This window comes from Narcine bancroftii, chromosome 1, assembly GCF_036971445.1.
Source record: "Narcine bancroftii isolate sNarBan1 chromosome 1, sNarBan1.hap1, whole genome shotgun sequence".
Taxonomy (NCBI): Eukaryota; Metazoa; Chordata; class Chondrichthyes; order Torpediniformes; family Narcinidae; genus Narcine; species Narcine bancroftii.
In genome coordinates, this window is record NC_091469.1 from 274,519,313 (window position 1) to 274,544,323 (window position 25,011).

Here is a 25,011-nt window from a genome sequence, read left to right on the forward strand (position 1 = left end):
GTGTATGGTGAAACTTTAGCTTGACTTCCTAATGTTTGTACACTGTACCTCATATGATTCAAAATTCTTTTATTGTCATGTTATAGTACAGAACACACAATATTACACATAAGGCAAAGATTCAGTATTTGTGTAACCAGGTGCCCCATACATTAAAAGAGAAATAAAAGCCACTCATTCTTGCTAAAAGGTTCTGTTTTTGGCAGGGGTTTGGGAATGATGGATCATCAGTGCATCAGTTTCCATGCATTGTACATTGGTTCACTGTTACCATGCAGTTCATTTTCACATTGACTTCTATTTTAACTCAAAATCTATTTTAAATTCAACACCTCAAAATAAATGGAACAGGGCAGGATGAAGTCAGACAGTTAGTAATACATGCCAAAGAACAGAGATGAAACAAGGGGAAATGAAAGAATAAGAATAAAAAAGTCACCCAGTCTTCCTGTGTTCGAAACAGAATTTACCCACATAATGAGGAACTGATGATTGCTTTAACATCTGAAGTATTTTCTTGTCATCATCTGCAAACATGATTTTTGTCCACCCCCTCCTATATAATTCTCTCCCCTCTTGTTTCTAAAAGCTTTTAGATAGTGAGTCCAAATGTATTAGCAACAATTGAGCCTTGGAGCAGGAAGCATAAGAAGAATGTTCCACCACAGAAGAAAACAAAGGTAAGGGAAACTCTTAACTCAACTCCATAACTCACGAGCATACACACAGAGGCAGGAAATTTGCACTGCTTACAGCTTAAGGCAGGAAATTTGCACTGCTTACAGCTTAAGGTACTGTAGTATGTAATGTAATGCAATGAAGGATGAAGCACAGGAAACAAATTTAAACCACACAGTATTTGTAGACTTCAATGAAATAGGAAGTAGACCAAATGAGAAGAAACATACAACTAAAATCTACTGTATATACGTGTTATCATTGATACTGTGTAATAGTCCCCCTCTTTTCTGGCCCAAAAATTGGCTGTTTTGGAATGACCCGTGTCAAAGTTGACCCCTCTATTTTTGGCCCCGACCATCCAAGCTCCTGAAGCCCTGACCACCTGCACATCCAAGCTCCCAACGCCCTCACCCCAGGTGTCTACCCATCCGAGTTCCTGAATGTGGATCTACCCCCCCCCGCTTCCTGGCTGCCTGCCCATTTGAGTTCCTGACCGTACATCCTCACACCGGCCGCCCACTCACCTGAACTCCCAATTGCAGATCCTTGTCCTGGCCGTCCGCCCACTGGAGTTCCCAAAGCTTCAGCCTCCCGCCCATCCAAACTCCTGACGCCCCTACCGCCCGCCTGAGTTCCTGACGCCCAGACCGCGAACTTAGCACCTGGTCCCGGTCTTCCGAGCTCCTGATGCTTTGAATGACCAAGGTTGAAAGTTTGACCCATGTAAAAGTTAACCCCCCCCCCCATTATTTGCCTGAAAATGTGATCCAAATATGCTATTTGAACATTTTAAGTAATTGGACACATTGTGTCCAGTGTAGTTGTGCACAGTTGTTTGTAAAGAAACATAGAATCCAAGTTGAGAGAGTGCTTTACATCGACAGCAGTATAGGATTGGATCATGAATAAGAGCCAGGGGTTCCAATGAATTAAAATTAATGAATCCAGGAAGGCCTGAGCAACAGTGAAAAAGTGAATGAAATGCAGAGTTCAGCAACAAAGGATTAGAATATTTGTCTCCACATGAGGTACTGAAAGCAGCTCTGGGCACCTAATGACTGAGAGGATATTAATTTGTCTTGAAAGTGTACAGACCAGAATGGTAAAATCTTTCAAGGTGTTAGGAAGCAGAGTTACAGGGAAAGATTCAATGAAGGGAAAAGAAAAATATGGCATGGTGTAGGCAGATAGGATTGATTTAGATTGGCACAATGGTTGGTGCAGGTATTCTCTTCCTAAAGACCCATTCCTGTGCAGTACCATATTATGTTCCACTATAAGGTCAGTTGCTTTGTAAAACAAAATAATTCAGGACAGCTTTGCTGGGGTTTTGAAAGAAACCAATGAAAATGTTCCTAAAAAATGTTCTTAATGTCAAATGGTTAAAATACCAAGTGGCAGGAGTTAATCTTAGAATTAAAGACAGTGTGGCCAGGAATAAATTATTAAATTAAAATGACAAGATTCATGGAAGTTCTGATTAAATCACTGAAATTAAATTTCAGATTTAACCAAGGACTCATGTTTGTCCATTCCATCAGTGATATGTGCAAAAAGATCCACCTTATTTTAAGCTCATGAAAGACAAAAGATGCACAACCAACTGATCCAACACACCACACCAGTCTCAACAATTGATATCATGAACATCATCTTGGGAGCCAATACTTAGAGGGTAGGCATTGATAACAAAGTTCATCCCCAGCTCATTTGGTGGTACAGTCTTTGACCAACTGAGAAACAAGAGTTAGGACCTGTCATGATAATGAATATGTATGAGATGTACCGGAAGTCACGTGGTATGAGAGAAAGATAAGAACACAAGCAGGAGAACAAAGGAAACAGGAGAATAAAAGCCACAGAGAAGTTTACCTGATAAAAGTTGTGTTTAATGTTTTATTAACTTCACATTTCGGGCCACAAATGTAACATTGGCGACGAGGATGAAAGAAGCTTGAAGAAAATTAAAGACTAAACAAGATTACAGAGGTTTACAGACAACTTCAAGGTGATAAGAATTTTCTCTTGTCTCAGTACTTTTGGGGCTAGAATATTTCCTCATGGCTGGTGCAAACGGTAACTTTCTAAAACATAGTGGAATTGCTCATTTTGACCCAACGGGTGATGCAAGCACTGTAAGTGTGAAGTGGAAGGCATGGCTGGAAGAATTTGAATCCTACGCCGATAGTCGTGGCCTATTTTTAGATACCGGTACAGTTGAACAAAAAGCACAGAGAAGGGCGTTACTTCTTTTCACTGCTGGACCTGCAGTTCGGGAAACATTTAAAACACTTTTGAATACTGGAAGGAAGGATGAGTACCGGAAAGCGGTAGATGCATTAAATGCACACTATGTAGTGACATCGAATGCTACATTTCAACGTCATTTGTTTCGGAGAACGAGACAAGAAGATGGCCAGACAATTGCTCAGTACGTGACGAGACTACGCCAGCTAGCTGTTGGATGCAATTACATGCCAGCTGATTTGGACAACCAATTATTGGATCAAGTTGTACAGCACTGCAGATCAGATAAACTCAGAAGACGTCTACTGGAAAGAGGGAGTGAGTTGGAACTCACCGATGCTTTAGCTATTGCTGCTGCATTAGAGGCTGTTGAAGGGCAATTTCATACCATGACCCTGAAAGACAACTCAAGCCAGCAAATTAAGAGGCTCTCACATCGCCATAACCAGCCAAGATATACGTCGACACAGGACGTGGAGTGTTATCGATGTGGAAACCGAGGTCACTTTGGAAAAGACCCATATTGCCTGGCCAAAGGCAAAGTTTGCAGAAAGTGTGGAGGTAAGGACCACTTTGTAAAGAAGTGCAAAAGCAAGTCCAATGCAGACCAGAAGAGGAAGAGTACAACTTCCAAAGGGAAAGCCTGGAGGAAAGGAAAGTATCCTGGAAAGAAAGATACCATTCGCCAGATAGACGGTGACGATGATGATACCCAGGAGGAACAGAGTTGTTACCAATTTACGTTGAATGAAGTACATCATGAGAAGGTCCCAGTGATCGTTGGTGGAGTGACAGTTCAGGTCATTGTCGACTCGGGCAGTGACAGTAATGTGATTGATCGACATTTATGGGAGAAGTTGAAAAGGAAAAAGATCATCTGTACCTCAAAGAAGTGTTCCAAGAAACTGTATCCATACACAGCAACCGAGCCATTGCAGACCATTGGATGTTTTACTGCAACTGTTGAAGCTGGAGATAAGTACACCGAAGCAGAGTTTATGGTCATAGAAGAGAGGGGAGAACCATTGCTGAGTAGAAGCACAGCGCAAGACCTGGCAATACTTCATATTGGAGCTTGTGTCAATTCAATTCAGTCATACGAGGATATGAAGCAAGAATTCCCCGCAGTCTTCCAAGGAGTAGGAAAGCTGAAAGGTCGACAATTGAAGCTAGCGGTAGATGAAACGGTCAAACCCAAGGCGCAACCAGTGCGCAGAACTCCGTTTGGACTTCGTGGGAAAGTCGAAGCCAAAATTAAAGAATTGATGGAACAAGACATTATAGAACCGGTGGAACATTCGACACAATGGGTCAGTCCCGTAGTGATTGTGCCCAAACCAAAGGGTGACATAAGACTATGTGTTGACATGAGAATGGCCAATGAAGCTATAATTAGAGAACGACACCCTATACCAACAGTGGAGGAAATACTTCAAGAACTAACTACCAGCAAGGTATTCTCAAAAATTGATCTGAAGTGGGGCTATCATCAATTAGAGCTGGATCCAGGTTCCCGAGATGTGACAACATTTGTGACTCACTGTGGATTGTATCGTTACAAGAGACTATCATTTGGAATTAATGCAGCTTCGGAGATCTACCAGTATGAAATCCATCGAGTGATTCAAGGCATTCCTGGAGTTGCCAACATTTCTGACGACATCATAGTACATGCACCAACGAAGGAAGAGCATGACAAACGGTTGGGGCGTGTACTATCTCGACTACAGGAGGCAGGCCTTACCGTGAATGGAAACAAGTGCCAGTTTGGTGTGTCAGAAATGGACTTCATGGGACACAGACTTATACGGGAAGGACTAAACCCTGCAGAGGCCAAGGTGAAAGCTATTGCAGAGGCACGTGCACCTCAGAACGCAACGGAGGTGAGGAGTTTCCTGGGATTGGTCAATTTTTGTGCAAAGTTCATTCCTAATTTCGCTACAGTGGCAGAACCACTAAGGAAACTAACCAGGAAAGGAGTACCATTTCATTTTGGATCTGAGCAGAAGAAAGCGTTCACAGCGCTGAAGCAAAGCCTGACAGATGCAAAAACTCTTGGATATTACGATCCGGCGGCATCAACCAAAGTCATAGCGGATGCCAGCCCGTTTGGTTTAGGAGCTGTGTTGGTCCAGATGCACGATGGAAGACCAAGAATCATTGCCTATGCCAGCAGATCGTTATCAGATGTGGAAAGAAGATACTCTCAGGCAGAGAAAGAAGCACTCGGACTTGTATGGGCCTGTGATAGGTTCCATGCACATTTATACGGCATTGAATTTGAACTCATCACAGATCATAAGCCATTAGAGGTGATCTATGCACCAAGATCCAAACCATGTGCCAGAATAGAGAGATGGGTACTCAGACTACAACCCTACAAATATAAAGTAATCCACATTGCAGGGAAAGCAAACATTGCAGATCCGCTGTCCAGATTGGTGAAGGATGGTGGTCCACAATCCAAGTCAGAATTGGGAACAGAAACAGAGAGCTTTGTACGCTTTGTAGCTATTCAGGCGACACCGAAAGCTGTGACTACGAAGGAAGTCGAGAGAGAATCCGAACGTGATCCAGAACTCATGGAAGTAAGAGAATGCACACAGAGTGGACAATGGGACAAGTGTACTCACAAGGCTTACATTCCCATTAGAGACGAACTTTGTTGCATCGGACAGTGTGTATTAAGAGGTTGCAGATTGGTGATACCGCAAAGATTGAGACCGAAGATCGTATCCTTAGCGCATGAAGGACACCTAGGCATTGTTGGTACCAAGCAAAACCTCAGGACCAAGGTATGGTGGCCAGGTTGTGATAAAGACGCAGAGAAATTTGTTAAAACTTGTCACGGATGTCAAATCACAAGTAGGAGTAATCCGCCAGAACCGATCCGGAGTACGCAACTCCCGACAGGACCATGGATCGACATAGCTGTTGATTTTCTTGAACCTTTACCGACGGGTGAATCAATTATGGTAGTGATAGATTACTACAGCAGATACTATGAGTATGTGGTGTTGAAGTCCACAACCACTGAAAAAACAATACAAGCGTTAACAGAGATATTCGCAAGATATGGATTACCTGTTACATTATACTCTGACAATGGTCCACAAATCATTTCAGAGACATTTACGGAATACATGAGGACCACAGGTATCCACCATCATAAAGTAACTCCGAAATGGCCGCAAGCCAACGGAGAAGTAGAGAGACAAAATCAGTCCATTGAAAAACGATTGAGGATTGCACACGCAGAAGGACAAAATTGGCGAGAAGCATTGCTATCTTATGTGGCTGTCTATCGAGCAACGCCTCATGCAACCACTGGAAAAAGTCCTGCAGAAGCATTTTTTGGGAGAAAAATCCACACAAAAATGCCAGAAATAAAGGAAATCCGAGACGACCAGGAGATGAGGAACCACGATGCTGAAAAGAAAGGTGCAGCAAAGCTGTACACAGATTCGAAACGTGGAGCCAAGTACTCAGACATCATGCCAGGAGATAATGTTCTAGTGAGGCATGAAACTGGTGGTAAGCTAGACACACCTTATTACCATCAACCCTATACTGTCGTATCCAGAAGTGGCAGTATGGTGACAGTCAAGTCTCCGACTGGAGTCCTGTATAAGAGAAATGTCTCAGGTGTAAAAAGGTACCAGTCCAGAGATACATCGAGCGAAGAGGTTGAAAGGCCAATACGAGATGCTGAAACTGAGAGACCTGATGATGTTCCAGAGGCAGTTACCAGCACTCCTGATGAAGTGACTAGAGCGCCAGAAACACCCGAAGCCGTGGCGAGCAGTATTTCCGACGCCGAGAGTGAACAACCGAGAAGCGACGACAATATCGCAGGCAGGCCGAAACGAAACCGGAAAGTGCCCAAACGATACGAAGACTTTGTGCCATAGTTTTAATAAGAACTTTGGGACAGTATTTTAATCTTATATCATAAAGTGCATGTATGAATGCTGTAGGAAGTAAATTTTATGTAGTTGAGTTATAGTATTACCATTAGTTACGATGTTTGTATGTTTCCGAGGGATATTGGTAAGTGAAGGTAAAGTTTATTTCTGATTAAAGGAGGGATGTCATGATAATGAATATGTATGAGATGTACCGGAAGTCACGTGGTATGAGAGAGAGCTAAGAGCACAAGCAGGAGAACAAAGGAAACAGGAGAATAAAAGCCACAGAGAAGTTTATCTGATAAAAGTTGTGTTTAATGTTTTATTAACTTCACATTTCAGGCCACAAATGTGACAGGACCAAGACAATCAACTCATTCCATTGTTATGGTTCATGAATCCTGTCTACCTTGGAGATATGGTTAGCCTGTCGAGGGTATCCTAAAACATTGTTGAAGCACCAGCAGTAGAATAAGCCCTCAAACTCCATTGGGACAGTAAACAAACTGACGTCAGTGTCCTCTCGTGGAATCAAGATGTTGTAGTGGGTTGGCCACATTGATCACATTTTCCAGTGCATAAGATTTCTATCAAATGAGGAAAAATCTATCAAAACATTTCAAAATTGAAATAAAAAATTACCCAGGATCCAAAATGGACAAGGAATACCCATAAAAGGCAGCGAGCATCTGGAATTTCTATGACAGGAGTACGTACATAGAACCCAAGCGTAAACTTGGAAGGTACATACTAATTACATACCTGTTGTAGAACCTGTATTTCCTGCATAACACTCTTAAGCTACCTTAGGATCCACAGAACTGAAATGGAAGTAAATCACCCTCCACTACAAGAGACTGTTGAGAAAGGAAGACATGAAGGCAGTTACAAAAAATGCTGAGTCTAAGATCTTATGTGGTAATAACAATTTTACTGAACATATTAATACACAGTTCAAAATTAAAAAAACTATTTTACAATAATATATTAATAAGTGTCATGTTTGAAACAGTTTAAACACTAAATTTGTACCATATTGATTCATTATTAAACAGCATTGGAACCAACACAATTCTTATTTTCCTTCCTATTTGACTTTCATAGGACTTCACAGCTACATACAATAGCTTTAGACCACATGGTGACCTCGCCCTTGTGACAATGTTCAAATATTACAAACAACATACATATATTAATTTCTGCCTCACAGATAATGACTGCAATCAATACTTTTGGACAAAACAGTGCCCATTAGTGGAAGAAAGAAAAATTAAAGGTAGGCCAATGCAAAGTACTCACATTACAGAATTCCACAGTACCTTTGGTACCAAAGGAAATTCTGTTGCAAGAGAAAGAGTTAACATTTCAGATAAATGACCTAAGAATTCTCTCTTCATGGACGCTTCCTGATTTGCTATTTTCAGCAATTTTTTTCAGTTTTATTTCAAATTTCCAGCATCTGAAGAATTTAATCAACTGTTAAAACATAAATAAGAACTAGCCAAAGAACTATCATCATCTTGTTGGCTTAAAATGGACAAACGCCAAATGCTTTTCACTAAGGAATTATACAATATACTTATTGAAACGTTGTTAATTTTTTCCACCAAATCCACCATGGTTCCTCATACTTCCTGAACAATTGGAATACAATTATATTTACAAAATCAGAAAGATGCACGTTTCGTTTTAGTGACATGAAGACTATGTATTCCCAAATATTTCTACTGCACACTGCCATATAATTTATCACATAAAACCAGCCTCACAAATTACATTGCCAAGTAACAACAGAATTTAAATCCTATGCTCTGAAAAGTATTCCATCTAAACATTGGTGCTCTCTTCTACACAAATTAAATTTAGTTAACAAATTATGAAGCTACCAGGAGGCAATAGGAAATGAATCTGTTGAACAAGACTTTTTTGTCTACATTTGTTCACAGAATCTTGATAAATCCTATGTTGGAGACTAATTAATCGTCCGGAGAGAAAAAGAAATTGATGTAAATAGCCAAAATCTGAAATGAAAATTGATCATGGAATGGTACCACAAATAGGCTATTTCATTCATCTTTGTGCATCAGTTATTTGACACACTAATTCAATTAGCCCTACTTCTGCCCCCTCCTAGCCCTTGTATTTTATTCCTCACTGAATAATGTGTATTGTCTCCTGTCCCAAGTAACTGCAAAATAAATGCAAATTGCTCTTGTAAGTCAGAATGTAAAATACTACACCCACACTGAATATGCATGTGGACACTATATGAGAACATTTTGACATAGTTTAAGATTTTCTGTGGATTTTATGCGTGTGTGCATTATAGGTAATTATCCAAAGGCTGAAATTAACATGCTCTCTTTTTCAAAACATACTGAAAATACTTGTGGTGAATGTTTCTGATAAGCTAAATGTTTAACTTTTGGTTTCAAGTTTTTCGTCAAATTAGGGAAGGAATAAATTACATGGGTTAATAAGGACAATTTTGATGTTTTCCAATTGGGTAACAATTTTAGGTAGCCTCTTCAACCAGACTGTCTTGTATTCACATCTTCAATAGAACAATTTTACAATAAGCACTCAAATATTATGAAGTCAACCATCAAATTATAAATCCTTCCCAATTTAAAAGCAGAAAACTCCAGATTAAGAAGAATAAAGAAAATCTTTTCCTTCCTAAAAGGAACAGTATTCATTCAAATGAGAAAAGCCAAATTTCTCCTAAAAATGAGTGACCATGAGAAAGGACAAGTTAGAATGTACAAACATTATCATGTACAATAAAATCCCTGTTATCCAGAATTCAAGCAACCGGCAGCCTCAACAAACGGAAAAAAATACAAAAGATTAAAATTGGCACCTCCCCACCAGTTCGCCAATCCATGCAACTCCCAAACTCAATCATCCGGAAAATTCCCTTATCCAGCATCTACCAATCTCCATAGGTGCCAGATACCGAGGTGTTTTACTGTATTTCAATTAATTTGGCATAAAGTTAAATTAAATGTGAGGTAAAATGAAAAAAAAAAAATAGATGTACAAGATCTTAAACAAGAATTAAGCAAGAATGAAAGTATAATTTGCAAAAATTACCAATATAAAAGAAACAATTTTATTGCTATAAGAGACATCATTTGAAGAAACACAACTGCAAACCATCCTAATATTCAAAGTGGGCTCCAATCCATTCAACTGCAGTATCATTTTTAAACAGAAGTACTACAAATCATTTGTTGAAACATACTCCAAACATGAATCATGTCGGAATCCTTTTATAGCAACCTTCTTTTTCTTTAACCGTGTTTAGGTGAGAGTTGAAAATCTTCCAAATGCCATGCAAGTTGTGTGCATTCCCTATCCTCAACTATTTATTTTCAATGCAAACAAATGGAAAGCACATGTAAAAATTCTAAAAAGGCTGGAGCCTTTTATTTCACTCACGGATACAGTGTGGTCTGGCAGATTTTATTGCTTATTTCTTACTTATGAGAGCATTGATCTTCCAAAGGTCATTATTAACTGCATCTTTGAATCAAGAATTTGATTTGACTATTAAATTTGCAAAATATGAATGAGTGGGACTTAGAGGCTTTGGCTCACGAGGCTTCAGCGAGCAGAGGCTGAGGTTGAGCTTGTTGGCATTAAGGTAAGGCTGGTTAGTGGTTTATTTGTTTCATTATTTTTTTCTTTCCACTGCATTTGGGGAAAGGATGAGTGTAAGAGCAATTTGCTGTTCTCAGTGTCAGATGTGGGAGGTCCTGGAGTCTTCTCGCCTCCTGGACATCCATATCTGCACCAGGTGTGCTGAGCTGCGGCTTCTCAGGTACCGTGTTAGGGAATTGGAGCTGCAGCTCAATGACCTCGCTCTGGTCAGGGAGAGTGAGGATGTCATAAACAGGAGTTACAGCCAGGTGGTCACACCAGGGCCACGGGATGAGGACGTGGGTCACAGCTAGGAGAGGGAAGGGGAAGAATAAGGTGCTAGAGAGGACAATGTGACTGTAATCCTCAATAATAAGTACTCCGCTTTGAGTACTGTTGTGGCGGACAGCCTAGCTGGGGGAAGCAACAGTGGCTGTACCTCTGGCACAGGGTCGGCCCCTGTGGCTCAGAAGGGTAGGGAAAGGAACAGGAGGGCAGTAGTCATAGGGGACTCAATAGTTAGGAGAACAGATAGGGGATTCTGTGGACACAGTATGGAGAACCAGTTGGTGGTTTGCTCCCTGGTGCCAGGGTCCAGGATGTTGCTGCTCGATTCCAAGATATCCTAAAGTGGGAGGGAGATGAGCCAGAGGTCGTGGTACATGTAGTTACTAATGACATAGGTAGGAAATAGAGAAGAGGTCCTGAAAAGTGAGTTAGGTAGGGAGTTGAATCGCAAAGGGAGTAATTTTGGGATTACTGCCTGTGCCACGCGACAGTGAGAGCAGGAACAGAATGAGGTGGAGGATGAATGCGTGGCTGAAGGGGTGGAGCAAGGGGCAGAGAAATTTGCTAAGGCTATTCAGGATACTTTAAACTAGAATGATTGAGGGGAATGAACCAAATGGAAGAGAACAGCAGAGAGATGGTTAGATTGCAAACAGAGAAAGCTTGTAGACAGTGTTTGATGGCGGAAAGGCAGGTGATAGAGAAGGGAGATGCTCTGTATGAAAATGGAGGGGAGATGATAGATAAAGAACATAATAGAGTTGTTTGTAAAGATAGGGGCAAGCAGAGAGTAAGAAGTGGGAGATCTTTGAAATGGATATATTTTAATGCTAGGAGCATTGTAAGGAAGTTGGGTGAGCTGAGGCTATGGATTGACACTTGGAAGTATGATGTGGTAGCAATTAGTGAAACATGGTTGCTGGAGGGATGTGATTGGCAGCTAACTATTCCTGGATTTCGTTGCTTAAGCTGTGATAGAATTGGAGGGGCAAGTGGGGGTGGTGTTGCATTGCTTGTCAGAGAAAATTAATATTAGAGCAGTGCTTAGACAGGATGGAGGGCTCGTCCAGGGAGGGTAGTTGGGTGGAATTGAGTAATGGGAAAGGGGTATTACACTTATAAGGGTGTATTATAGACCACCTAATGGGGAAGGAAAACTAGAGGAGCAAATTTGTAGGGAGATAGCAGATATTTATAATAAGCACAGGGTTGTGATTGTGAGAGATTTTAATTTTCCACATATAGATTGAGAAACCCATTTTGTAAAAAGGCTGGGTGGTTTGGAATTCGTAAAACATGTGCAGGATAGTTTTTTTTACAGCAATACTAGAGGTACCAACTAGAGAAGAGTGTTGGATCTACTGTTGGGGAATGAGATAGGTCAGGTGATGGAGGTATGAGTTGAGGTACACTTTAGATCCAGTGATCATAGTGCCATTAGCTTCAATGTAATTAAGGAAAGGGATAGGTCAGGACCTAGGGTTGAGGTTTTCGATTGGGGAGAAGCTAGATTTGAGAAGATGTGAATGGATTTACGAGCAGTGGATTGGGACGATTTGTTTTATGGGCAGGATGTAGTGGAGAAATGGAGGTCTTTTAAAGGTGAGATTTTGAGGGTACAAATTTTTATGTTCCTGTTGAAAGGTAGGGTCAAAAGCTTGAAAGAGCCATGGTTTTCAAGGGATATTGGAAACTTGGATCAAAAAAAAGGGAGACCTACAATAAATATAAGAAACAAGGAATAAAGGAGATGTTCGGAGAACACATTGAATGTAAAATAAATCTTAAGACAGAAATTAGAAAAGCTAAAAGGTATGAGGTGGTATAGCAAACAGAGTGAAAATAAATCCAAAGAGTTTCTACAAATAAGTTAATAGCAAAAGGAGAGTGAGGGATAAAATTGGCCCCTTAGAGAATCAGAGCGTCAACTGTGTGTGGAGCTGAAAGAGATGGGGGAGATCTTGAACAATTTCTTTTCTTCTGTATTCACTAAGAAGGATATTGAATTGTGCAGGGTAAAGGAAACAAAGAGGGTAATTATGGAAACTACATGAGGAAGTACTGGAGCTTTTAAAGCATATAAAGGTGGATAAGTCTCCAGATCCTGACGGAATTTTCCCCAGGACCTTGAGAGGTTAGTGAGGAAATAGCAGAGGCTCTGACAGTGATTTTTCAAATGTTATTATAGACAGGTATAGTGCCAGAGGATTGGTGTTTTATACATGTGGTTCCGTTGTTTAACAAGGGTTCGAGGAGTAAGCCTAGCAATTATAGGCCTTTAAGTTTGATGTCTGTGGTAGGTAAATTACTGGAAAATGTTCTTAGAGATAGTATAAGTACCTGGAGAGATAGGGTCTGATCAGGAACACTCAACACGGATCTGTGCATGGAAGATCATGTTTGACTAATCTTGTTGAATTTTTTGAAGAGGTGACTAGGAATGTTGATGAGGGTAGAGCAGTGGATGTTGTCTATATGAACTTCAGTAAGGCCTTCGATAAGGTTTCGCATGGAAGGATAGTTAGGAACGTTCAGACATTAGGTATTAATTTTGAGATAGTCATATGGATTCAACAGTGGCTGGAAGGGAGATGCCAGAGAGTTGTAGTGGATAACCTTTTGTCAGGTTGGAGGCCGGTGAAAAGCGGTGTGCCTCAGGGTCCATTGTTGTTTGTCTGGATGATGGAGTGGTAAATTGGATTAGTAAATATGCAGATGATACTAAAATAGGTTTAATTGTGGATAATGAAGAAGGTTCTCGTAGATTGCAGAGGGATGGCAGATGGAGTTTAATGCTGACAAGTCTGAAGGGCTTCATTTTGGTAGAATAATCAAAACAGGACGTGCGTAGTAAATGGGAGGGCACTGAGGAATTCAGTGGAGCAGAAAGATCTAGGAATAATGGTATGTCGCTACCTGAAGGTAGAATCTCATGTGGATAGGGTGGTGAAGAAGGCTTTTAATAAGCTGGCCTTTATAAAGCAAAGCAGGAGTTGGGAAGTGAAGTTGAGACTGTACAAGGCATTGGTGAGGCCAAATTTAGAGTACTGTGTGCAGTTCTGGTCACCGAATTATAGGAAGGATATCAACAAGGTAGAGAGAGTGCAGAAAAGATTTACGAAAATGTTACCTGGGTTTCAGCATCTAGATTACAAAGAAAGATTGAGCAAATTAGGTCTTTATTCTTTGGAGCATAGAAGGTTGAGAGCGGATTTGATAGAGGTATTTAAGATTATGAGGGGGATAGATAGAGTTGATGTAGATAGGCTTTTTCCATTGAGAGTAGGAGAGATTGAAACAAGAAGTCATGAGTTAAGAGTTAATGGGCATAAGTTTAGAAGTAACATGAGGGGGAACTTCTTTATTCAGAGAGTGGTGGCTGTGTGGAATGAGCTTCTGGGAGAAGTCGTGGCGGCAGGGTCAATTTTGTCATGGAGGGTTATGGGCGGGGTGCAAGTAGGTGGGAGTAGAGGAGAGTACTTAGTTCAGTGTGGACTAGAAGGGCCAAAATAGCCTGTTTCCGTCCTGTAATTGTTATATGGTTATCAAAGCTCTGGACAAACTCACAGCTTTTTTAGTTCCTGAAACAATAGATATGGATTCCCTAGTGGAGTTAAAAAGTAGCAGAAATTTAAAACAAAACCACAAGATAGTAGAAATGCATAATCTGCAATAAAGAAAGTTTTTTTCTAAAAATGGAGCAGCCCTTTGTCAAAAATTATAATTTTTCAAAGCAGGGCCTCACCTACTCTTCTCTATTTCTCAGTGTTCAATAGTCTGCTGCAGACTATTTTTATATTTTACAATATATTCTGCTGTTTTCAGCTTCACAATTTTATTGACCTAAATAAAAGTTTAAATGGACTGTACATTAGAAATTTTTAAATTTGATGAAATTTAGAAATACTGGTCTTGCATTCATGAGCAAGTCTTTCTGCTTCTCCAAAATACAAAAATATCATTTCAAGTGACAACTTTAAAAAACTGTGACCCATGGTATTCATGAAAAACATTTTCATTATAAAAAATCTACAATTTTCATATTTAGTTTATTTGCAACCAATATATAATCAACAAGTTGAATTCCTCATTATTAGGAGGATCAGTGGAGAGGAATCCACATTATTGTTTTATTGTGTAATATTAGGAAAGATACATTGATGTTCTTGTCCTATCTCTGGTCACTTCTGTTTTAATCTCATCCAGTGTTTCTCAACCTTTTTCTTTCCACTCACATACCACTTTAAGTATTCCCTATGCCTTAGGTGCTCTGTGAATAGTAAGAGATTGCTTAAGGTGGTATATGGGTGGAAAGAAAACATTTGTAAAACACTGTTTTAATCATCCCTAATTGACTCGTTATGTGCATAATTCCAATGGAAATGGACCAATGACAATTTTTCTCAAGCAAAATACCTCAGTAATAATTGTGTATCGAGCAGTGATTCTCAACCTTCCCTTCCCACTCACATCCCACCTTAAGCAATCCCTGACTAATCACAGAACAATGTGGCATACTTAAAGTGGTATGAGATTGGAAAGAAAATGGTTGAGAACCACTGATCTAGTCAATTAGTGAAAGTGCAAGTTTTGACAATACTACAGTCTTGTGAAAATACCTCAGTTGTAAAATTTCCTTAGAATGAGGTCGGCTTTGTTTACAGGTAAAACTCAAAATAAGTAAAAAAATAAAGTACAAATCAAAATTACCAGCAGTGTTCTACAGAGCCACTTCATGCGTGCTTCCAGCCCATCGGTCCTTGAAATTAACGATGAATACATTTTTCACGAACACTTTTTGTAAATTACAGAGCAAATCACTTCTCAGCAAACTTGCAGAAAACTTCATGGACTTCAGGATTCTCTTGAGCAAACTGTTCAGCTGTGTTTCTTTGTAACCAGTCAGTTGTTCGAATCTGTTCACGAAGAAGTCCAATCAGGCCATGAAGAGCAGGATCTGGTAGAGACGGCCTGACACCGACTTCAAGGACATCTTCCGCAATTTTGGTTCTACTCTCAGAATCAGAATTGGGCTCTTTTTCAATGGACTGGATTGAAGAATCTAGCTCTTCAAGGACTTTCTTAAGTCTGTGCATTCCTAACAAAACATAATTCAACTCTTATTATTTATGGAATGGAACTGGAATATATATCATTTTAAAAATATAAACCACAAGATTACTTTGAGTCTCCATTTAACTCTTTTTGAAACTGAGGTTGAATTAATGTCCATGATGCAACCATATTAGCTAAATCAGTCTATTAAAATCTTAAGATATTGGGATTTTGCAGGCAGCAGTAAAAACACAGCAGGCATCACTAAACCAAGCTGCATACACTGATTTACTGGACTTTACAGCAATCAATTGCCCCATTCCATTGTGACTTCAAATTTGGAACCATTTATTTGCATTTAAAATGTTACAGAGGATGACAGGGAAAAATCGAAACTAAGAATGAGTTTGCATGGATTTGATCTCTATGTTTAAGACACCATTTGCTGTCTGTAGCTAATGAAGCTAAACATTGAAAATCTGCAGCCAAAGGATAGAGGGAGGATCACACAATCTTCTGCTAAACCAGGGGTGGGCAAACTTTTTAAAACTCACATTCCACCTTAAGTATTCCCTAGCCATAGGTGCACTGTGATTAGTAAGGGATTGCTTAAGATGTTATGCGTGGAAAGACGAAGTTTGAAAACCACTATTTTAATCGTACCTATTTGACTCGTTATGTGCACAGTTTCATAACTCCAAAGGAAATGGGCCAATGACAATTTTTCTCAAGCAAAATATTTCAGTAACAATTGGGTCTAGAGCAGTGGTTCTCAACCTTCCCTTCCCATTCAAATATTACTTTAAGCAATCCCTTACTAATCACAGAGCACTGATGGCATAGGGATTACTTAAAGTGGATTGTGAGTTTTAAAAAAAGGTTGTCCACTCTTGGACTAAATCACAACACAACTGAATGTGGTCAGGTAACCCTGGACAGTGGGTGATGCAGGGTAGTGTAGCAAAGACAATCAAGGCCCTAGGTGGAATGCAAGAGTGGAGATAGCCAGAAAGTGACAGTTGAAGCTGAACAGGACATTCCATCTCCCAGTACAAGATATCAGGGCAGTAGGGGGTGCAGAACACGGGTGATCACAAAGGCCTAGTGCCATCAGAAATGATTGTTCACAAGCTTTTCTTTACTTGGTTAGCTTTGTACCAATAAAAATAATGATTGTACATTGGATGAAGATGCATGAGATGCTGTATTATTTCATTAAATTTAAAAATGCAACATTTTATACAATGGGAGAGAGTGTGTGGGTCCATGCACTACAATCTTGTGTTATTGATATATCTGTATACTTTCTACCAAGAGCCCATCATATTTACTTTAAGGGCAATGCAAACTAATTTGTTTCCTCCTTCCAAATACCACCAGTGTTCCCAATAGCAATTACAAGTCAGTCACCAATAAAATAGCAGCAAGCTCAATAGTTTGGCCTGGTTTAGCCATGCCATGGCAAGGTAAGATAACTTGCAATTGATTCCCAGCATTAATATTACAATTAAACAAAATGATCTTTGGTTTGTTACAGCAATCAATCCAATTACTTTTGATCACTACAAAAATGTAATATTATAATTTGTAAGTCTGAAAACTACCTTGCACCTGTTGATCATCTGTTACAATGGAAACACCAGAATTTATATCTGAATTGAACTCAAATTTTATGCTCATCTGCTAAAAGCTCTCATATTTTTATGAGATACAGAGGCAAAAAGGAGTCAAATATAAAAACACTAAACTGGAGCCCACAGATAAGAGTTATTGTTGATACTGTACTCACCTAATTGTAGTCGATTAGTTTTGTCAGTGAACACAATACTGAACCATCCAGGTTCACAACATCCAAATGACTTCCCACTGCTAAGCACGATTTTATTATTCAGAAATTGCTTCCATAGTTTTGTTTCTTCTTCAAATGTTGGATTCTTCAAGTACTGAATTGGAAGATGCACAAGCATTATGTTTGTGGTTTTCACTGCTGCAGTTCATCTGCTGAATCACGTGACACAAGCTATTACTTAACTCTTGCCAAGATATGGAAAGTCTCAAAAATATGAATATGAATATTTCTCCAATAAAAGACTTAATTTCAACAGGAACATCATTCAAAATCGAATGGGTTTAGAATTATGGACTGGTGAAAGTTCACAATTCAGTGCAAAAAGGCAAAGTACTCAATTACTATGATCACCAACCCCCTCTTCAAAACCCAAAATATACTCTCTGCTCTTTATCCAAAAGCTATGCATGGCAGTGGGCAATTGCTTTTCTGTGCATCTTGTCTGAACAACCAGATCTTGAACATTCTGTGGCCTGAAGTTTGTTTTTCCTTTCTCACAACTTTTGATCCAAGTTCCCCTGATCTGATCTTTGCCTTTGCCAAGCACGACAATTGTCCCTCCCAAAGTCAAAATCCTCTGTACCGTGGCAACATGCAGCTTTACCCCACATGACCACTCCATTATCTTCATCTCTACTTCAATTGAATTGCAGTTCAAATGGTAACCCCCTGCATTTGTTATCCTTAATATCAACTTTTAGCAGAATGACCTATCAGGTAGACTTACCTTTAGGGAGAGTTACATCCTCTACATTTTTCATACAAATTAGCACATGAAACAACACGACCTATATTTGCCTTATGTTTAAATTTTTAAAATTAAACTTAGACATTCAGCACAGTATAAGGTCAATTAACCTCCATTTTGAATGGTGGGAGGAAACTGGGGCCCCTGAGGAAAACCCATGCCAACACAGGGAGAATGTACAAACTCCTTACAGGCAGCGCAGAATTCGAACTCCAGTCCTGAGTGCTGACATCATAAAGGCGTTGCACTAACCAATAGTGAAATATTATGGTAGCTATAGAAAAAACGCCTAATATTTGGTATGTCTTTGAGCATTTCTGAGATCTTTTACAGCACAGATCAAAGTCACAATTAGTATGCTCTTCATTACCTTAAAAATATCCCTTCACTCCAGCATCTCATGCATCATTGCAATACATTTTTATGGCCACGTAACTAGACCAATGCTTTTATCAAGGTGAAACCGCCAATTCACAAACACCCATTGACTTGAAATAGATCAATTCTCTGCCACATATATATCCTGTACATTCCCCTGGTTTGAAAAGTAAAGATTCAGAAGATGAATAAAAATGTCTCAAAACAACTTTCTTCCTCATCTTTTTAGAGAATGTACAGTGTATAATGAAACAATTTTAAATGAATCATATTATTTTCTTTCTGCTTTCTTGTAGAGAAAAGCAAGAAACTCTTAAGATAAAAAAATTGCAGTGAATACCTTTCTAAAATCAGCCCAGATATCAAGGCCTGCATGCCGGTTCAGGAAAGGAATGTCCATTGCTATTAGCTCATTCGTCATGCACTTGTGGGCAGTTTTTAATCTGGCTCGATTTGTTGGCAAAAAAACATCATTGAACCAATCTACAGAAAAATCGAATAAAATAAAATCAGAAGAGGACTTTAATTTTTATGGAGACTGAAATTTTGGAGAGAAACTGAGTTGTGCAAAATGTCACAATTTATAGAAAATCACTTTTATTTCAAACAACTTAAGAGTACTACTTCATCACATTATTTTTATAGTTGGAATACAGCTACCTAACATCTTTTCAATAAATTTTAGCATTAAACTCAAAGATCACACTGGTATTTTTTCACGTGGTATTGTTTTGATCAATTCAGAATTGATGCAAAATTGCAAAAAGGTTAAAAAAAACCTGACAGAACAGCAATTTTTAAATAGCCTGTGGTGAAAGCAGGCTATATAAATTCAGGCTACAGCTGAACAACCTGGCCCCAAAAGACAGAAGTTCTGCTGCAAGATCAAGGTCAAATGTCTCAAGAGTGCCACGATTCTTCTCTCATAGATGACTCCCACCCTACAGAGTTTCTGGGCTCCCTTGAAGCTCCCTGTAATTGACATCTGTGAAGAGATTTTTGGCTTCTTTTCCAAACACCAACTCTGCAGCAGGATGACAAAAGGTTGAAGAGCAAATTGGCTGCAAATACAAGGCATTCTTGGATTTGAAGTTCGACCTTATTTGAAGGTAAGGGTTGTTCAGATAACATATGATGAATGAGAGAGCACAGGAGGTTCAACAAATTGCTGTGAGCCATGACATGCTGGGGTTCTTCGGCCCGATAAAAGACGTCTACTCCCCACCAGCCCACTGCACTGAGAACCAAAAGCAGCAGCAAACTCATCAGGGACCAGGAGGCACTGAGAAAACATGCTCATCTTTGAGATGAGTGCCCATGAATCATCTCACAGCAACCCTTACAGGCCAGCCTTAACAACATCTGACCAAAGAGTATCTGTAGTCCTTCTGAAATCCTAAATCAGTCAGTGTACAATATCATGCCCTATTCCAGGGGATCTCAGAGATGCTGCAATCATGACCATCTTCAAGAAAGGAGACAAGTCTACTCTACAAGAGAAGTCAGTGTCAGGGTCCTCCCCAACCATCTCGTCACTGAGGTCAAAGAACTGCTGTCCAAATCAGTGTAGATTCTGACTATCTAAAGCAGCCACTCTCAACCTTTTGTTTTGGATCTGGCCGCCTTAGGACTCTGCTCAAAGTTTAGGCGCCCCCGTCCCTTTCTAAGTAGTCAAGTTTAGTTAGTTTCCTCTGTACTTCTCTCCTACCGACAACATAAAAACATAAATATTATGATAAGATTTCAGTCCATGGCCCACCTTAAATGTGCTGTGGCCTCTTTGCATTGAGGGGGAGGGGGGAAGTGGTGGTGGGAGTATGGCCCCCTCTTGAGAATGGTTGATTTAGAGGCACAATGAATGTTCATCTAGAGACCCCTGTGAGATTGGAGGGAACAAGGGAAACAGAACTAAATGAGCAAGATGTTGAACCATCTGGATTTCTGAGAAATTGGATAATGGATTACCTGACTATTACAATAGTGGTTTGGCAAAATTTTATATCTGTTTGCTTACATCCCAAATACATTAAGTTTAATGTAAACGATGATGTAACACTATTGATTACTGCTGTTAATCTTTGAAAAACTCTTTGCAATGTGTGACTTGCAAATGAACGAGATGTTTAAAAAGGAAGACAGCTGCTGTGCCCAATTCTTGAGGAAAAGTGGAAAGATCTGTGACTAGAGGTGTGCTTCAGGGATCTGTGTTGGGACCATTGCTGTTTGTTGCCTAGATCAATGATCTGGATGATAATGTGGTAAATTGGATCAACAAGTTTGCCGATGACACAAAGATAGGAGGCATCGTGGACAGTGAGGAAGATTTTCAAAGCTTGTAGAGGGATTTGGACCAACTGGGAGGATGGAGCAAAAAATGGCAGATGGAGTTTAATGCAGACAAGTGTGAAGTATTGCATTTTGGGAGAGCAAATCAATGAGGGACATACAGTGTAAATGGTAGGGCACTGAGGAGTGTGGAGGAGTAGAGAGACCTGGGGATATAGGTACCTTGTTCCCTGAAGGTGGTGCCGCAGGTGGACAGGGTTGTGAAGAAAGCTTTTGGGATCTTGGCCTTTATAAATTAAAGTATTGAGTGTAGGAGTTGGGATATAATGTTGAAGTTATATAAGACATTGGTGAGGCCAAATTTGGAATGTTGTGTGCAGTTCTGGTTGCCTAACTACAAGAAAGATATCAATAAGATTGAAAGAGGGCAGAGAAGACTTACTAGGATGTTGCCAGGTCTTCAGGAGTTGAGTTACAGGGAAAGATTAAACAGGTTAGGAATTTATTCCTTGGAATGAAGAAGAATAAGGAGAGATTTGATAGAGGCTTACAAAATTATAAGGGGTACCTACAGAGTCAATGCGAATAGGCTCTTTCCACTGAGATTATGAGAGATAAATATGAGAGGACATGGCTTTAGGGGGAACGTCTTCATTCAGAGAGCAGTAGGAGTATGGAATGAGCTGCTATCTGATGTGGTGGGTGCAGACTCAATCTTGATTTTTAATCATAAATTGGATAGATACATAGATGGGAGAGGTCTGAAGGGTTATGGAATGGGAGCAGGTTATTGGGACTAGCGGAACAATGATCAACACAGACTAGAAGGGCCTGTTTTCTGTGCTGTAGCACAGAAATATTCACTCTAGAATACCCAGTAAACTTCAATTTGAGGTCTAATTGACCATTTCACCTGAGGTTTCCAATCCAAAAAAACCAATGAATTTTGTGAGAAGCAACTGCCAATTCATTGCCTAATTGACACACATATTCTATACAGTTGGAACATGACACTTCTCCATTGTAGTATTCTTACCTTGATCTTTCAGTAATTTTGCTACCATATGTTGGGTGGGACCAGGAACACCATGGAAGCATGAAAGTCGGCCAAGGGCACTAATAACATCAGCATTCTCAGTGTGCACAATACCTAGGTGGAGTGCACTGCATGCAAAATCCTAAAAAATGACAAAAGCAAGATTAAATAACTTATCTGCTGAAACTGCTCATTTGCCAATAGCATGAAGTTTAACTCAACATCCTCAAGCAAGCAGGCAAAGCAACAAGTTCCCTGGAAATCAGAAAGAACTGTCATCACCAGCTAATTTGATTGGATGGGCATTTGATTAGATTCAGTATTAATTTCACTCAAAGGATGTTTATAGTCACCAGTGAAGAGATTTGTTTTTATGCTTTGTTGGTTCACTGTAATTAATTAACAGGTGATTTAAGTCTGCAAATTTCAAATTACAAGGACAATATCACACAAAGGTAAATTTAAGAGTTATTCTCCCTCTGACAATCAGTGCATGGTCTTTGATGTGTGAATGTTTGTATTTTGAGCCATCCAAAAATGACAGTTATTAAGAAAAAGCATCACTGATTTTGTTTTTATTATAAACAGAATTCCCTTGCTTTAAAATCTGTCGTTAGGAAAAACCCCATGTGTACATTTACAGAGCAACTTACTGCTTCTTCCAGACAAGCTAAATCACCGATTAAACTAATTATTCAAAGCCATCATCCAAAGCCATTTACGAAGATGAAGCTTACAAAGGCGCTAATCTGACAGAACCTGTTCCCATTTGATTAATGACTGACTGCTTGTGATATGTCAAGAACACAACAGAGGCAAAAGTTCTCTCAGTAATAAGCTATATTTCTCTCTCTTTGAAATTGAGCAAATGTTGCCTTTCCTTTGAGTTTCTTAAAGATTCAATTATTTCCCCAGACTGATAAATTTACAGTGATAATTAATGTCTAAATCAAGGGTATACAAACGCAGATGTTAAAGTTTATCGGACCTCCTATACGTTAATTCATTTGTATGTAAGAAATGAAATTTATTTGGATTAACTTGTTCATGTGTATATTTGTTGGATGTCAATCATTTCCCTTTCTAAAGAATGTACATCCTGATATGTGTTAAGCTAAGACATGAAACAATGTACCTCAAACAAATTTAGAGATAAGCTTATCAATTTGTAAGAGATTGATAAAAATTGTCATATATACTGTACCTTCTCATTGTGTCCTTCATATGAGATTTTGTTATTACCTAAGGTGACCTTGTCTACCTGACCTTAATACCACCCATTCCCATTAGTGTAATTGTGATAAAGGTGTTTGTAATGTTCTATGGTTCTTGTACTTGCCTTTCTATCTCGACAGTGGGGTCAGACTATCAGAGATGTAGCTCTGGCACAAGCCTTCTAATCTAATGATCCCGATTTTGCAGTGGAGCAGTTAGTTGCCTTCATTATTCTGTGAAACTGACACCTACCTCGGGATTTGAGAGGAACAGGCCTGATGGGTGAGAGGGCTTTCTCCTGCTCCTATTTCTCAACATTTTATGATTTTGCTGACTGAAAAACATTGATTTTTTTCCCCCCCAGTGTCTCACTACAGGCTTTTCTGCTTTATATGGAAGAAACAAGGGAGATTTTCTGAACGGATATCGTTAAACCACTGAAGATTTAGCTTCACTCTAGAATACCCAGTAAACTTCAATTTGAGGTCTAAGGATGTCTTTGAGACAAACTAAGCCATTAATTACTGCTGAGCAATAAATAAGTTGCATAAATGAAGATGGCTGTGGTTGTGAGACTTGTTGAGTTCCTCCAGCATTTCTGTGCTTTTATTTTAATTAAATTGTTCAGCCAACCAGTCATGGTTAATGGTCTGCTATAACTAAACCTTGGTTAATCCCATCAGCAAAAACTTTTTTATTTGCTCTCATGCACTTACCTAGCCTGTTGGACACTTTAGTATTAGTTAGTTCTTGGGTAAAGAAAAAATTCTCAATTTCCTTCCTGGAATAAACTAAATATTACAGAGATAAACTGATAAACAAAGTTTTTATCTTTGGGTTTAAACTTTTTTTATAGCCTTTTAAATCCATGAGATACCTGGCAAGGGCAAATAGGAAGGACCCACTTCCCTGAGGTGAGAGATTAGTTACAAGAAAGCATTGATTTTAGGTGAAAGGATTAGAACCATAAATGCTACAGCACAGAAAACAGGCTATTCGGCTCCTCGTCTGCTCCTATTCCATTAACCCCCCCCCCAAAACCTCTCCCATTCATGTATCTATCTAACTTATTCTTAAAACACAAGATCGAGCCTGCATTCACCACTTCAGAGTGCAGCGCATTCCACATTCCCAGCATTCTCTGAGTGGAGAACTTCCCCCTAATGTTCCCCCTAAACCTTTCCCCTTCAGCTTAAAACGCTGACTTCTCATATTTATCTCCCCTAATCTAAGTGGAAAAAGCCTACTCGCATCCACTCTTTCTATACCTCTCATAATCTTGTAAACCTCTATCAAATCTCCCCTCATTCTTCTTCACTCCAAGGAATAAAGCCCTAACCTGGTTAATCTTTCCATGTAAGTCAATTCCTGAAGACCTGGCAACATCCTAGTAAATCTTCTCTGCACTCTTTCAATACTATTGATTTCCTTCTTGTAGTTAGGCATCCAGAACTGCACACAATATTCCAAATGTGGCCTCATCAATGTCTTCAACATAACATCCCACCTCCTATACTTAATACTTGATTTATAAAGGCTAACATACCAAAAGCTTTCTTTACAACCCTGCCCACATGCAACACCACTTCAGGGAACAATGTATCTGTATTCCCCGATCTCTCTCCTCCTCCTCCTCACTCCTCAGTGCTCTACCATTTATAGTGTATGCCCTAAC

General features: G+C 39.5%; 1 protein-coding gene and 1 long non-coding RNA gene across 5 annotated transcripts in view; one reads left to right on the forward strand and one right to left on the reverse strand.

The window, feature by feature from the left end:
* The first annotated feature begins 509 nt into the window (after window positions 1–509).
* On the forward strand, window positions 510–17,003 carry LOC138743990 (uncharacterized). Its single transcript, XR_011345173.1, has 3 exons — window positions 510–680; window positions 8,047–8,112; window positions 15,581–17,003. It is a non-coding gene; the product is annotated as an uncharacterized lncRNA (long non-coding RNA).
* accs (1-aminocyclopropane-1-carboxylate synthase homolog (Arabidopsis)(non-functional)) overlaps window positions 7,130–25,011 on the reverse strand; it is a 57,965-nt gene continuing 40,083 nt past the window's right edge. For all 4 annotated transcript variants that reach the window (XM_069899515.1, XM_069899503.1, XM_069899511.1 and 1 more), the window contains 6 exons: window positions 22,122–22,263; window positions 19,140–19,282; window positions 17,614–17,767; window positions 15,480–15,867; window positions 7,599–7,693; window positions 7,130–7,423 (listed from right to left, as the gene is read on the reverse strand). In XM_069899515.1, coding sequence (XP_069755616.1) covers window positions 15,587–15,867; window positions 17,614–17,767; window positions 19,140–19,282; window positions 22,122–22,263 — 720 coding nt within the window. In that variant the 3' untranslated portion in view covers window positions 7,130–7,423; window positions 7,599–7,693; window positions 15,480–15,586. The remainder of the gene's footprint in view (window positions 7,424–7,598; window positions 7,694–15,479; window positions 15,868–17,613; window positions 17,768–19,139; window positions 19,283–22,121; window positions 22,264–25,011) is intronic.